At 43.7% G+C, this 13,610-nt stretch overlaps 1 protein-coding gene across 2 annotated transcripts; it reads left to right on the top strand.

Moving 5' to 3' along the window:
• The first annotated feature begins 1,927 nt into the window (after nt 1–1,927).
• zgc:101731 (SNARE_SNAP25N and SNARE_SNAP23C domain-containing protein) lies at nt 1,928–13,605 on the top strand. 2 transcript variants are annotated; one of them, XM_067506907.1, is made up of 8 exons: nt 1,928–2,060; nt 4,173–4,289; nt 5,684–5,725; nt 5,901–5,949; nt 6,265–6,382; nt 10,240–10,386; nt 10,676–10,820; nt 12,157–13,605. In XM_067506907.1, the coding sequence occupies exons 2-8, from the start codon at nt 4,218–4,220 to the stop codon at nt 12,220–12,222; spliced, it is 639 nt and encodes a 212-aa protein (XP_067363008.1). In that variant the 5' UTR covers nt 1,928–2,060; nt 4,173–4,217; the 3' UTR covers nt 12,223–13,605. The 2 variants fall into 2 exon arrangements, with proteins under 2 accessions (XP_067363008.1, XP_067363009.1); XM_067506908.1 differs by lacking the exon at nt 6,265–6,382 and adding an exon at nt 7,390–7,501 and having other exon boundaries at nt 12,157–13,602.
• The last annotated feature ends 5 nt before the right edge of the window (nt 13,606–13,610 follow it).

Genomic DNA, 13,610 nt, shown 5'->3' with positions numbered 1-13,610 from the left:
GTGCATGATGTCATGTGACATAATCAAATAGTAAGAACACATTTCAAAACATTACAAACTCATTATTACCATTTGGTGGCAATGTGGTTCCATCATACATTTACCATTTACTTTGCAAATTCCCATCAGATTTTAACCAGACTTGGTTCAAACCTCATAAAGTCACTAACAAAAACATATTTTTCCGGTTTCATGAAGCTTGTGACTTTAGTTCAGTCAGTCTCCTTCTGTGGTTAAGGTTTATGGTTTTATGATCCAGTGTCTGCTTCATATCAAGGTAGAGGAGGAGTGATCCATGTTTTCTGCACGTTTCTGATCTTTTCATTGTCTTATTTTATGAATGAGCACAGATATTGTCTGATCAAACGTCTGCTCCCTGCTGCTGCTCCACAAGTTTATTCTCTTAATCTCAGTGTTCAGATTCAAGGTTCAACAACTTTATTGATTCCATAGGGAAATTGTGTTGCCTTGTTATAGCTGCTCTACAAAAACAGAAAGGAAAAAACTTCCATCAAACCAAGACAATAAACAAACTACGGATCAATAAGTAAGAAAAAAAAAACCCAGCTAGAGGAGGAAAAATCAATAAAATAGAACAAAAATAATAAGTAAATAATAAATAACAAATCAATATAAATGGACCATTCAGTCCCCCTCCTTTTTACAGAAGGGGGATGAGTTGAACAGCTGAATGTCCACTGGGAGAAAGAATCTCCTGTGTGGTTCTGTGGAGAACTTGACTGTGATCAGACTCTGGCTGAAAGTTCTCCTCTGTGCAGCCAGCACACAGTGGACTGGGTGGGAGGGAAAGTCCAGGACTGAGAGGAGTTTGGACGACGTTCTCCTCTCAGCCACAGCATGCAGAGGGTCCAGCTGCTCCCTCCAGTCTGCTGCCCCAGCAAACCACAGCACAGAAGATGGAGCTGGCTACCACGGACTTATAAACCAGTTTAGTGTCCAGGTGGACACCCAGGTATTTGCACTCCTCCACCCCCTCTCGTCCCGGACTTCCTGAAGTCCATGAGTTCCTGAAGTCCATGAGTTCCTGAAGCCCGGAGTCTGCGACCGAGTGTATGACGTCCCATGCGCCGCCTGTATGCTGTGTGAGAACTCTCTGGGCTCATGTAAGGACGGAGGCTCACCGCCAACACTCCTCGCTGCTTGTCTCCCTATTTCGTCCGTGATGTTTAAAGTCCGAACGGTGTCGGTCTGCTGCAGCCCGATCAGCTGTTCCCGCCTGCAGACAGCTGCCGCGCGCTGGTCACAGCTGGAAGCAGCAGCAAAGATAAAAACTTTACACAACAAACTGGATACTTTACTATACTACACTAAAAATATGAAAAAGTTAGAATAAATTCAAAGGGGGGCGACTCTCGCCTGCGCAAATTTCATAGATGCCAATTTTCATATCCAGTGATGTCAGAACATAAAGACGTATTTCTTTGGGATCCAGTTAACTTTTAACAACGAAACGCGCATCGTCAGCTCATTTTCTCTACTGTTCCACATCTTGAATCTCTGTGTCCCAGGTGCAATGTATTCTGTCCCCAGGACAAGGGGACCTCGTTGTCCTGAAGCGCTGCTTGCGACGCACCGATTTAAAACACGTAAATCAACATATTTCATAATCGATTACATTGTCGATTACGTCGAGTCGCGTCACTCCAGCCCTAATTTAAACACTATTAAACATAAAGTCTAGTCCATAAATAAAGTTTCAGCAAAAATCTTAAACGTTTGAATTCACGTAGCTTTATTCAAAAATCTGATTTCTGACTATTTACTGTGAAAAATCTACTTTTATTTGAACCACTTATTGCTGATGGCAAACGTTCGCATCATCCCACGGGAACCTTCTTCCTTTCATGTGCACAGGGAAGGTTTGGTGGTGCGTTTGGGTGAGGGGCGGGGCCGGTTTGAAGGCGAGGGGCGGTGCAGAGGAGACAGGGGAAGCAGAGATGCTGAGGAGGGAGAACAACAACAGGTTTGTTCTGCTGCCGGTGCAGCTGGATTCATGCGCGAAAACTGGAGAAGCCGCGCACCGGGAACGCAGAGAGGAGGTGGGTTGCTGTGTGTAGCTCTGTCTTCTTTAGTGGAAGGTGTCCTTGATTTGAAGAAACGCTTAAAGTAACAATTTGAGTGTTTGCGTTCACATGAACTCGAGGCAGGTAAATGATCCGAGTTGTTCTCACACGTTCCGCGAGCTGGGACTTAAAAGAAGCAGCGGTCCAGTGAGTTTAAGACGAGGAAAAAAGAAATTGAATAAGAACTTAGCGCGCGAGGCTGCACGTCAGTGAGCAGCAGGTGGCAGGAAGGTTGCTGACTGTCCGCTCGTTCACCATAGTAGCAGCCTGTCTCACTGTTGACACGGTGAAGTGTCCTGCTCGGTTTTAATGTAGTTTGCTTCAGTTTGTGAAGCCTGAACTTACCTGCCGCAGGTCTCTGCAAACACAGCTGTTTTCCTATTGGCTGGATATTGAGGAGTCACTGACAGACAAGGGAAGAGTTAATTCTGACTGAACCTGACTGAATGTTCACTCTCTGGCTCAGAATGAGCCTTTATAGATGCACAGGGAGCGAGATCCTACAGTAGCTCAGAAAGCAAAACTAAACGCTCTGCTGAGAGAATGTCACCTTTTCTCATTGAAATAGATGGTGGAACAGCAACAATGCTACATGAGAAGCAAAGAGCTGCTCTTTACTTCAGAAATGCCTCCTCGTGTTGTATTTGTCGTGGCCGTATCACACCAACGTGCACCATTAAGTCCCTGCACGCGACATTACAACATAGTGATGTGTAGTGGGACAGAAAGTGAAACTATTTGGATGCTTAACGTCACAAAACAGTTTAGACTTTGACTGTTGTCTGATCCTAATTAGTGCAAATTGCAAATGATCCGCACAATATTTTCATGACAAACAAGCAGCAAAACTAATGTCAGACTTTTCCAAATATCTGCAGCAGGTCAAAGGTCGGTGTAAATGTTTTTTCCAAGTGAACGTGGCACTGTTCACAGACTGGTTACTGAATCCATGAGGGATTCAGGTGTCTTTGAGTAAAGAAAAGTCCCCAAGTGTCTTTATTAGCGACTAAGCTATTGGATTGAGAGATCAGCAGATTTCTTTTGCCTTTGGTAACTGAGATCCACATGTTTCATTGCATTTTCGATTAAATTGTTACGTACTGTAGAACCTTGTCTGTGTTCTCTATAGAACATTGAGAGTCTTTTATCTTTGCAGTCCCTCCTTCTTGTCCTCCTTTCTCGCCTTTATTCCAGCAGGTGTTGATTAGTGGTTAGGTTTAATTATGATGCTCCAGCACGACAACACAGTGTCTGAATAGAAAAGTGTGTGTGCAGAGGAGATTAGGGGAGGGAGGGGGAAAGGGTTTTTATGGTCCTGTGAGGACCCAGCACCAGGTTGGACACTCACATAGTGGAGACATCAGATCCCCCTATCAGAGAGCGGAGAGTAATTATAAGACAGACGTGTTTCATGTTTATGTTCAGAACCTTTTATCGAGCAGAGTGTTAACTAAAAGCTCACGGTCTGTAGACTGACGGGAAAAGCCTTTAATATTGTCTATGCAGAATTCCCAGAATTATAAAACGGCCATCATGCAAACCAAACCAAAAAATGTCATTTGCTAAGTCAAAGTCAACTATTCTTGATCTAAATACGTGAGGCTTAAACAGGCCGTTCTTGTTTTAGTGCTAACACACTCGCCGGCTTGTTTGGTGTTAAATGGCTGAGGAACCAGCTGCTGGAAGCCTGTGGTTTATATGAGCTTATAATCACACTGTGATCCCACGTTTGCTTTCCTAAAAATACGGCATTGAGGTGCTGATGTGTACAAGCAGGAGAGTCTTCGACTATGGTGTTAACGCTCAACCCTTGTTCTGTGGGTTTCACTCCAAAGCTCAGCTGAAACTCATGTGGAACCGCAACAGTCCCGCGGAATTAAATCGGGTCAGCATCAAATGCAACACCAGAGCTGCATTCAGAGAGCACAGTGAACAATAGTGGAAAAAAGGGAACTTGTTCCTGTATGGTTCAGCGTGAGCGAGACCCTCATCAGTCTGTCAGCTCCCCTCTTCTGTCGTCAGGTATTGGAAATAACCATGTTGTTTGTCTGTTCTCCATGGGCCCAAAATCACCTGATGCTGCTGCAGCTTAATCTGCTCACCTGGGACTGAACACACACACACGCGGCCATCATGGCGTCGGACCGGCCGATTTTGACCGAGCAGGAGGAGCTGCAAAGTAGAGCCAATCAGGTCACAGATGAGGTAAGTGATTATATTTAGTCCTAAAGCTCCGACTCCAACAATTTTGCTTATTAGACTTTTTCTCCAAAGTTTCATTAAGTTTGTTGGAAACCAAAGATATTCAGTTCATTAAAATGTAAAGCAGAATATGAGAACACGCTTACATCTGGAACCGGTGCCCAGAAACATTTCTCCTAAATAAATTCATTAAAATAAATCTTTTTATGCAATTTTAGCTCTTTTTAAAACAAGACTCTGCTACAGCAGATCTCATATCTAAGTCTGCAATCATTCACTGCATCAGTGAGTTTCTGAATCTGCAACAATAGCAGCAACATTATGCCTTTGTTATAAACAATGAATGACAAAAACTCCAACAAGTAACTAGAACATTCTGTCAACATGATAACAACAATATGGTTTAGCAGAGGACAACAAATGCAGTGGATGTGTTTACATGTAGATGTTAGTTAATTAGACTATTCCAACATCAATAAAGATCAACATCACCTGTAAAAGGCTAAAAAGGGAAATTAATTACAAACAACAACTATTGCAAACATTAGATGCACCTGATCTTTCGAGCTACTGGGGAACATCTCAAATCCGATGTGTCAGGCAGAGAAACCTCAGGGTTCATCTCTGCTACACGTTTCACAGCCTCTTGTGAGCTACAGAGGACAGTGCTGTGCCTGAGGGGAGTGTCCCTTTAAGGACACCTGGCTCACCTGGTTACCGTGGAGACAGCTGGTCTCCCAGTGATACAGTTTGCAGAGAAACATCAAGCAGCGATGAGCTCATAGACTCAGTGTGAGGTGGTGCTAATCTCACACACACACACACACACACACACACACACACACACACACTCCCTGGGGTTTAAAGGCTACTGCGAGTCAAAGCCATTTGTCACCCACTCATCCCCTGGGTGGGGAAGTCCCCCAAGGACTGACACAGTGATATTTGCACACACAAAGAGCAACGAGTGGAAACACTGGAAGAGATGATTTCCGTGTGTGAGCGTAAACTCTGTTCATCACATCTGCACTTTGTTGACTTTCTACAGGCTCAGAGCAAAAAAAGCAGTTAAAGGACCAATTTGTGTGTTTGTGTCTGTTGACAATTTACATCTGTTGGGTTCTGACAACCACAACAGCGCTGATACACCTGGAAATACAGTTCAACAACAGTGAAATAACACACAAGAGTCGACGTTTGTCTTTTACTTGCACAAGGGGAGCTCGGCGGGGTCTTTAAAATGGCAAATGAGGAATTAACAGATCAGTCTCATTATAACCTTAAACAGAATCATGAAGACACTGTGGTAATTTAGTTCAGTTTCATTTTGGTGATGGAGTCTTATATATTATGATGAAACAAAGGTTTATTAAAGTGCCCATTTTTTTGTCTTTCAGTCCTTAGAGAGCACACGACGGATGATGCAGCTAGTAGAAGAGGTACACACACACACACACACACACACACACACACACACACACACACACAGTTTGTGCATTTCCAGTGAAATAGTGAGTTCAGCAGAGAGTAAACGCCCAGAGACGTCTCATCAAATGACATCAAACAGGATGTGTTTGTAATACATTTGTCTTTTTTATGTGCTTCCTCCTCCAGAGTAAAGATGCTGGGATCAAAACTGTTGTGAATTTGTACGAACAAGGAGGTAATGAGTTCTATCACTCTTGAACCTCGCATTTTTAGAGTAAGTACAGTTTTAGTAGTTTGTAACAAGTAGATAAGCGATTGATTGTCTTTGTCATATCAGACTTTGAGAAAAAACCCCTCGTCTTTCCTTGGGTTCATGTGCACTATAACTTGAACTGAAACTATGTTTGGGATCTACTGAGGACCTCTCTGATTTGAGATGTGATTAATGTTGAATGCCAGCATTCTGTGGACACAGCGGCCGATGGCCTGAAGCCATCCAATCACTCAGCGGGACCATCTGCAGCTGACATTAACCTCCTGTTCCTAACAGAGCAGCTGGAGCGTATTGAGGAAGGCATGGACTCCATCAACAGGGACATGAGAGAGGCAGAGAAGAATCTGACAGACATGGCCCAGTGCTGTGGTCTGTGTATCTGGCCAATTAGGAAGTAGGTCTGGTTTCTGGGACTCGTACCTTCGCCCAGCTGGGGGCCTAACAAGCCCATATTGGTGCCAATTCCATTAAATGAGCTTAAAGTTTTCCATGCTCACTTCTCTACATGAAAGAGATTTGGGATTTTCAGGTGCTAAACTGTCACTGACAGGAAGAAACACTTGGTCCTCAAAACTCTCCTGGTGGAAATAAAGCTGTCAAATGATGAACAGTTCCCGCAGCTTTCACGCCTGCAGAACTACTACTTTAGACTTTTCTTTATTCTACATGATGAAGAACATGGAGATAGTTACACATGTAAGAATACGAAACAGAAATGAATCGTGTTGTTCAAATTAAACTGAACAATACAGTAAGAGAAATTATCTTAACAAACATAAGATCATTTAACTTGTCAAACACTGAATAAAATTCATGCACATAACACTATGTAAGTAGCATATTATGGCTAATTTTCCATCATCATATAATCACAGGAACAACACAGTTTATTAAACCTTTTTGGGCGTCACTGAATAAATACTCCCCCAAACCTCACTCCACACTTTTACACAAACTAACATCTCCCGTGCTACAAATGCTGAAGAGATCATTTTCCAGCCAAACCACCCTCATTATTCATCCTCAAGTCTTCTGAAAAAAAAATCATAATCATCTTCTTTCCTATTCAACCAAGAGTTGACAGAGAAAACATAATGGAACTTGGCACCACGCCTGCAGCGTCTCACACTGGCTCAGCTTGGCCCCTGTGTGCTCCGGTTTTGGAAGCAACAGTTTGTGCTGAGTGCACTTTTTTATAATTTGCAAACACATTTTGTTGGGTTTTAGTTTTGAATGGTCCGTGCTCAGGTGCTAGTGGCTGTTCTCAGTTTATCTGCAGGGCTTTGGTAAAATAGTTGGTGATTTTTTTCCTTTTTGTCTTTTGTTTTGCCTTCCTTCTGTTTTGTCCATGTCCACCTTCCTCCACTTCCCCACCCCCGTCGCCTCGTCCTCCTCTCATAGAGCAGTTGGAGCGTATAGAGGAGGGCTTGGATCAGATCAACTCTGATATGAAGGAGGCCGAGAAAAACCTGACTGACCTGGGCAAGTGCTGTGGCCTCTGCTCCTGTGATAAGTAGGTGGAGGTGTACACGTCTTTCTATAGCTGTGTGTACAAATTTTGGTTCAGTACAATCAATGTGAGGACGTATTGGCCAGTCCTCACAAATTCAAATGCCGGTTTCAGAGGTTGGTGTGATGCTTGAAGTTTGAGTAAGGGGCTACGGAAGGTAATACTACTACTCTCCTTTCGGCTTATCCCGTGAGTTCGGGGTTGCCACAGCGGACCATTGTCCGCATGTTGATTTGGCACAGTTTTTACACTGGATGCCCTTCCTGACGCAACCCTCCCCAATTTCTACCGGGCTTGGACCGGCACTGCATCGCTGGGGAGGGGGAATGGGCTGTTAGGGGTTCAGGGTCTTGCCCAGGGACACTTTGACATATAGCCAGGGCCGGGGATCGAACCACTCATCATGTGGTCCGTAAGCAACTGCCTTTACCAACTGAGCTATAGCCGCCCCGGCTACGGAAGGTAATATGTAACCTTAATTCCAAAAAGATGTGAAAATGTAAAAAAAAAAAACAGAATGCAATGATTTGCAAATCTCATCAATGTCTTATTCACACTAGAACATAAACAACATGTCAGGTGTTGAAACTGAGACATTTTACTATTTAATGGAAAATATTTTTTGAATTAATTTCATTCATTTTGAATTTGATGGGAGCAACACATCTCAAAAAAGTTGGATCAGTGGCAACAAAAGGCTGGAAAGTATTTGACACAGATAAAACAAATGGAGGAGCATTTGATAACTGATTAGGTTAACTGGCAGCAGCTCAGTAACATGACTGGGTATAAAAGGAGAATTTCAGAGAGCCAGAGCCTCTCGAATGTAAAAATGGACAGAGTTTCACCAATCTGTGACAAACTGCATCTAAAAAGTGTGGAACGATTTGAGGGAAATGTTCCTCAATGTAAAATTGTAAAGACTTTGAAGATTCCAACATCTACAGTGTATATCATCATCAATTATCACTTAGAGAAACAGGAGGAATCTCCTGTGTGAAAGGGACAAGGCCAAAGGTCAAAACTCAATGTGCATGATCTTCTCAGGTGACACTGCATTAAAAACAGGTCTGATTCTCTACTGGACATCACTGCATGGGCTCAGGAACATTCCAGAAATCACTGTGAACACAGGTCACTGTGCAGTCCACACATGTAAGTTAAAGCTGAATCATACAAAGGCAAATGCAGCAATACGTGATCCACAAACACGATCCAGAAACACTGCCGTGTTCTCTGGGCCAAAGCTCATTTAAAATGGTCTGAGGCAAAATGGAAAACTGTTCTGTGGTCAGATCAGTCAAACTTAGAAATTATTTTTGGAAACGATGGACGTCGTGTCCTGTGGACTAAAGAGCAGAGGGACCATCCAGCTTGTTATGAGCGGTCAGTTCAAAAGTCTGAATCTCTGAGGGTTTGGAGGAGCATTAGTGTCTATGGGCAGCTTACACATCTGGAAAGACTCCATCAATGCTGAAAAGGACATAGAGGTTTTAGAGGAACATATGCTCCCATCCAGACAACGTCTTTCAGGGAAGGACTTGTATATTTCAGCAGGACAATGCTAAACCACATGCTGCATCCATCACAACAGCATGGCTGCACAGGAGAAGAGTCCTGGTACTGAACTGGCCTGTCTGCAGTCCAGACCTTTGACCAATAGAAAACATTTGGTGCATCATAAAACAAACAAAAACAAAAAACAAAAGGCCCAGGTGAATAAAATGAATAAAACATGGTTTGATGAGATTTGCAAATCATTGCATTTTGTTTTTATTTATGTTTTACACATTGTCCCAACTTTTTTGGAATTGTTCTCACAACCACAGAAAGACATAAGTGTGGGTGTTTGTTTTGAGGTGAGGTGCAGATTTTCTGTTAGAATTTTGATTTAACAATAATAATTTGACAGTACCCTCTGATAACGTACACTGAGAAACAAGCCACAAACAATCATTTGCTTTAGCTTTTGTCATCTGCTCGCTTTGCAGCTGTTTACATATCATCTCACATCATGTCGATAATCTCTACTGTACCCATATTAAGCCTGTGACACACCAAGGCGATGGTAGACCATTGCCCAGTGCCTGAGAGCCACCTGGCTGCAGACAAAGAACGGAAAGTGCCAACAAGATGGTCGCCTTTTTAAACTGGGCTAAAAGTTGACAACTTTTTCAGTACGTTAAGTCTTTTTGAAATGTTTCTGGGCCTAATTGCCTTTTCCTCACCCTAATCACTCCACCGAATTGACTTCTATAACCCTAACCAGTTTATCTTCCAATGAAATGAAGTGCTACTACTTCCTGTTGAGGTTATATTTGTCTGCAACCAGAACCTCATGCAATGCAGGGTGGCAGGTGAGCATTTGTTGCGGTGTGTCCCGGCCTGGCTTTTCAGCTGATTCAGCATGTTGAATTGGCTGTGAGAGAGACCACTCTGATCACACAGTGCACAGAAACACAAATCACAAATTGCTGGAAACCACTAAGTTAGGGATGTCAGTCACTGTCCCGGGTCTTTTTTAACCGAAATTTTCCCAATTTCGGTGTTTTAGTGCTGTTTTTGATGTCAGTTTGTGGGTCTCAGATAAATGCAAACCCTTCATCTTAATTAAAACAACCTCCAGCCTACATGTAGCTGTAAAGCCAGTATGGGTATAGTGTGATTCTTCTGCAGCATATTAAAGAGGTTGAGCTCACTCGAAAGAGACAATCATGCTGTGCTGTCTGCCCGTCTGTCAGACTCAAGGCCTTTGAGGAGAGTGGGGCATATAAGGCAGTTTGGGGTGGAACCTCCGGACAGGATGGTGTTGTGTCTAATCAGCCGCCCTCGTCTCGAGTCGTCGACGAGAGGGAACAAATGATCATGAGCGGAGGATACATACGAAGGTAAAGAGAGACGTACAGCAGAGGTTAATGCAGTGTGTCACTATAGGTGGATGTTGTGTTACTGAAAAGCAGCTGCATGCTGACTGTGTTTGCTTTTCTGTATATGGACAGACACATAATAATACCAGTCACCTGTCAAACATGCAGCTGGTCAAACACAGGATGATATCTCACACACACACACACACACAAACACCAAAACTTGCCAGTAGATTTAGATTTACAGTCGTACAGTATAAATTGGCTGTGATTTATGAAGGCTTTCCTGCATCATCCCCCTGTGTCTTAGGGTGACTGACGATGCTCGTGAGGACGAGATGGAGGAGAACCTGTGTCATGTCGGCAGCATCATTGGAAATCTGAAAAGTATGGCTCTGGACATGGGCAACGAGATCGACACGCAGAACGTCCAGATCGATCGCATACAGGGCAAGGTACTGCTGTCCCATCACAAGCCAATCAGCATTAAAAAAAGATCACAGTGCTACTCACAGCACCAGGGGGGGGATCAGGTCCTCGCCTGCAAAATATGCCGGACACTAGATGGCGCACAAAAACTCAAATACGACTACATAAAGAGGAAGAGTTAGCAAAAAGTGACAAAAACCATCTACAAAGAAATGGACACTGTCCTCAAAACAACCACAAACAAACAACAAAATGTCCTAAAAACATGTTCATTGCTTTTCTCTGGGTCTGAGGGTCCTTATGGGAGGTGTGGGGGGCCTCCCAGAGGAGTTTACATGCATGAGGTAATTCACCCAAGAACAGCAAAAAAAAACCCAGCTTAACTTGCCTTCGGGGATTAAGAAAGTACAGTATGTATCTATTTTGCTGCCATGGTAGACTGACAGTTTAAGTCACCCACTGCTCCTGCCTGTCCCGTGTAAGGTCATAGGTCACCAGGATGTCACAGATACAGACAGACCAGCATTCACACTCTAATATCCTGCAGTTCCTGGCAGTTTTGTGTTTCTAGTTAATGGGAGCACTACAAGAAAGTGGACAAAGCACACAATCTGAACCTTGTTACATAAAGGCTAATGACAGAAATAGAAACAGAAATAAATGTCTGATTCATCTTTGCAAAACGCTGAAAGTAGCAACGCAGCACTACATGTTATCCAGGGTGGGGTCCACTGTTCACTGCAGCACTCTCTCTGGGGAGTGTGGCCCTTCATGCAGACCGACCATTCAGCTACAGCACTGGTGTAACTGGTTTTCTACGGTGCTTATGCTGGTCCTGTTAGCATAAAAAAAAAAAATCATGAACAACAACACGAAAAATTAAAGCAGGCATTTCCATATGTGCAGCCATCAAACCTGTCAGACTGGTTTTTTTCAGGCATGTGCACTTAGCGCACGGTGGCCAGCTCAGCTTTATGAGCGTGTTCAGGGAGAAGATCGAGACACTGACGAGTCCAGGATCTGAAGAGGGACGGGAGGAGCGGGATTGGAGCTGAAACTGAGGCTGATGATGTCTGTTTTTATAAAGCAGTAGATGTTTCAGGCTTTCAAACACACATCTCACAGTGCTGCAAGGGTTGTGTCATGTGCTGGAGAAGAAATACAGTTTCCATGAGCAGAGATAGATCCTCCCTCTTTGTTTATTGTTAGTTTCTTTTAAATAAGGAGCTTCTAATATTTTTATACTTTGCAACACAGCTGTATCTTACCACTGCTTAGGTGTTTGTTTGTAATGTCATGACGATTGATTAACCCTTGTTATTTCACATTTCCTGTTTTTTTTCTATCTGCCCTTTTCTGCAGGCCCTTCTCAACGTGTCCCGCATCGACGCTGCCAATCAGAAAGCTAACAACCTCATGAAACGATAGGAGCGCTCTGTATTTGCAGCTATGTTTTTGCGTGCTGTGCCAACGTGTCGCCCACGTTAATTTATGCCTCACTTAATCACTCTGTATGTGGTGTTTGCTGTAATATGTTTCTATGGAGTCGATCAGTCCACTTTTGTCAGTAGTGGCCTATGAGCTGTCGTATTCCTTTTTCTTAGTTAGTTCTGCAGCGATACTGATTTGTCGTTGGATTATTTCATGTCACTTTACATTTAACACTGCGTTCTGCCCTTCAAGTGGCCTGTGTGGTCAGCCAGCACACTCAGATCATAGGAAGCTTTAATGAGCCCTGTGGGGAAACTGGGTCACTGCAGCGGCAGCATGGTCACAACCAGCCTATAACTGAAGAAACCAATTCAGAAGCAGAACACGTGGAGCTCGACACAGCGAAGTGTGTGTGTCTCAAGCGGGCACATAGAGAAAGTGTGTGTCTGTAGGATATGTCCACATTCCTAAAAATATGTAACAGGTATCAGCAACCAGTTCCCAGTGTACAACCCCCCACCCTTTACTCCAGTCTGAAATGTTCCATAATGGTTGAAAGACGTGCAGGAGGGCGTCCTCTGCAGGCCATGCGGGGTATTGCTCATAAGAAGGAAACACGCATTTGTCCCTAGTGGAGGATCTCTGGTGACACCAAGTGGACAAAGATGGAAGCTCCTCTTCCGGCTTCTCCATCTTCTTCCTTCTCCACCTCGATGCAAAATGGTGGTGAAACACTGAGGAGTTGATATTGTTCCACTCCAGCCGATCTAAAGGTTTAAGCTCTTTGGAATGAAAATGTAATTGTACTGTGATTTCTGTGTCTTTTACCAATTATAGCCTAATGGTTTCCGTGGTGTTTTAGCTTTCTTGGCCTCATTATTGATCCCAAGTCTTTGGTTTGAAGTGATGCTGCGATTCAGATCCGATGGTTTGTCTGTGGTGGTGTTGTCATTAGTCATATGTTGGAAAAATAAAGCCGATGACCTTTGCTGACCTCAACAGGCCTCACTTCCTGTCATCGGGACACCAGCACGATTTGGGAACGTGTATATTAATGTCTGCGGTGATTAAATGCTACAATATGAATGTTCTGGATAAAAATGTGCACCAAAGCATTGGCGTGCGTGGCGGGGGATTGTGTCAACAGTAGAAACGACTGTGGCGCACGGGTTAAGAGCGGTCGTCCACCAAGCCTACAGCTGGTGGTTGGATCCCCGGCTCCTCCTGTCACAGGTGTCCTTGAGCAAGACACTGAACCCCAACTTAGCAACTCAGCCATTGTTAGTGCGTGAGTTTGAATGAGAAGAAGTGCAAAGCACTTGAGTACCAACAGGTAGAAAGAGCATTTAGAGTGGGGGGCACATGGGGGAACTTCAGTATCATGA

The sequence above is a fragment of the Channa argus genome, chromosome 6, assembly GCF_033026475.1.
Source record: "Channa argus isolate prfri chromosome 6, Channa argus male v1.0, whole genome shotgun sequence".
Taxonomy (NCBI): Eukaryota; Metazoa; Chordata; class Actinopteri; order Anabantiformes; family Channidae; genus Channa; species Channa argus.
Note: the sequence above shows the minus strand (reverse complement) of the source record. Positions and strands in the feature narration are given on the sequence as shown.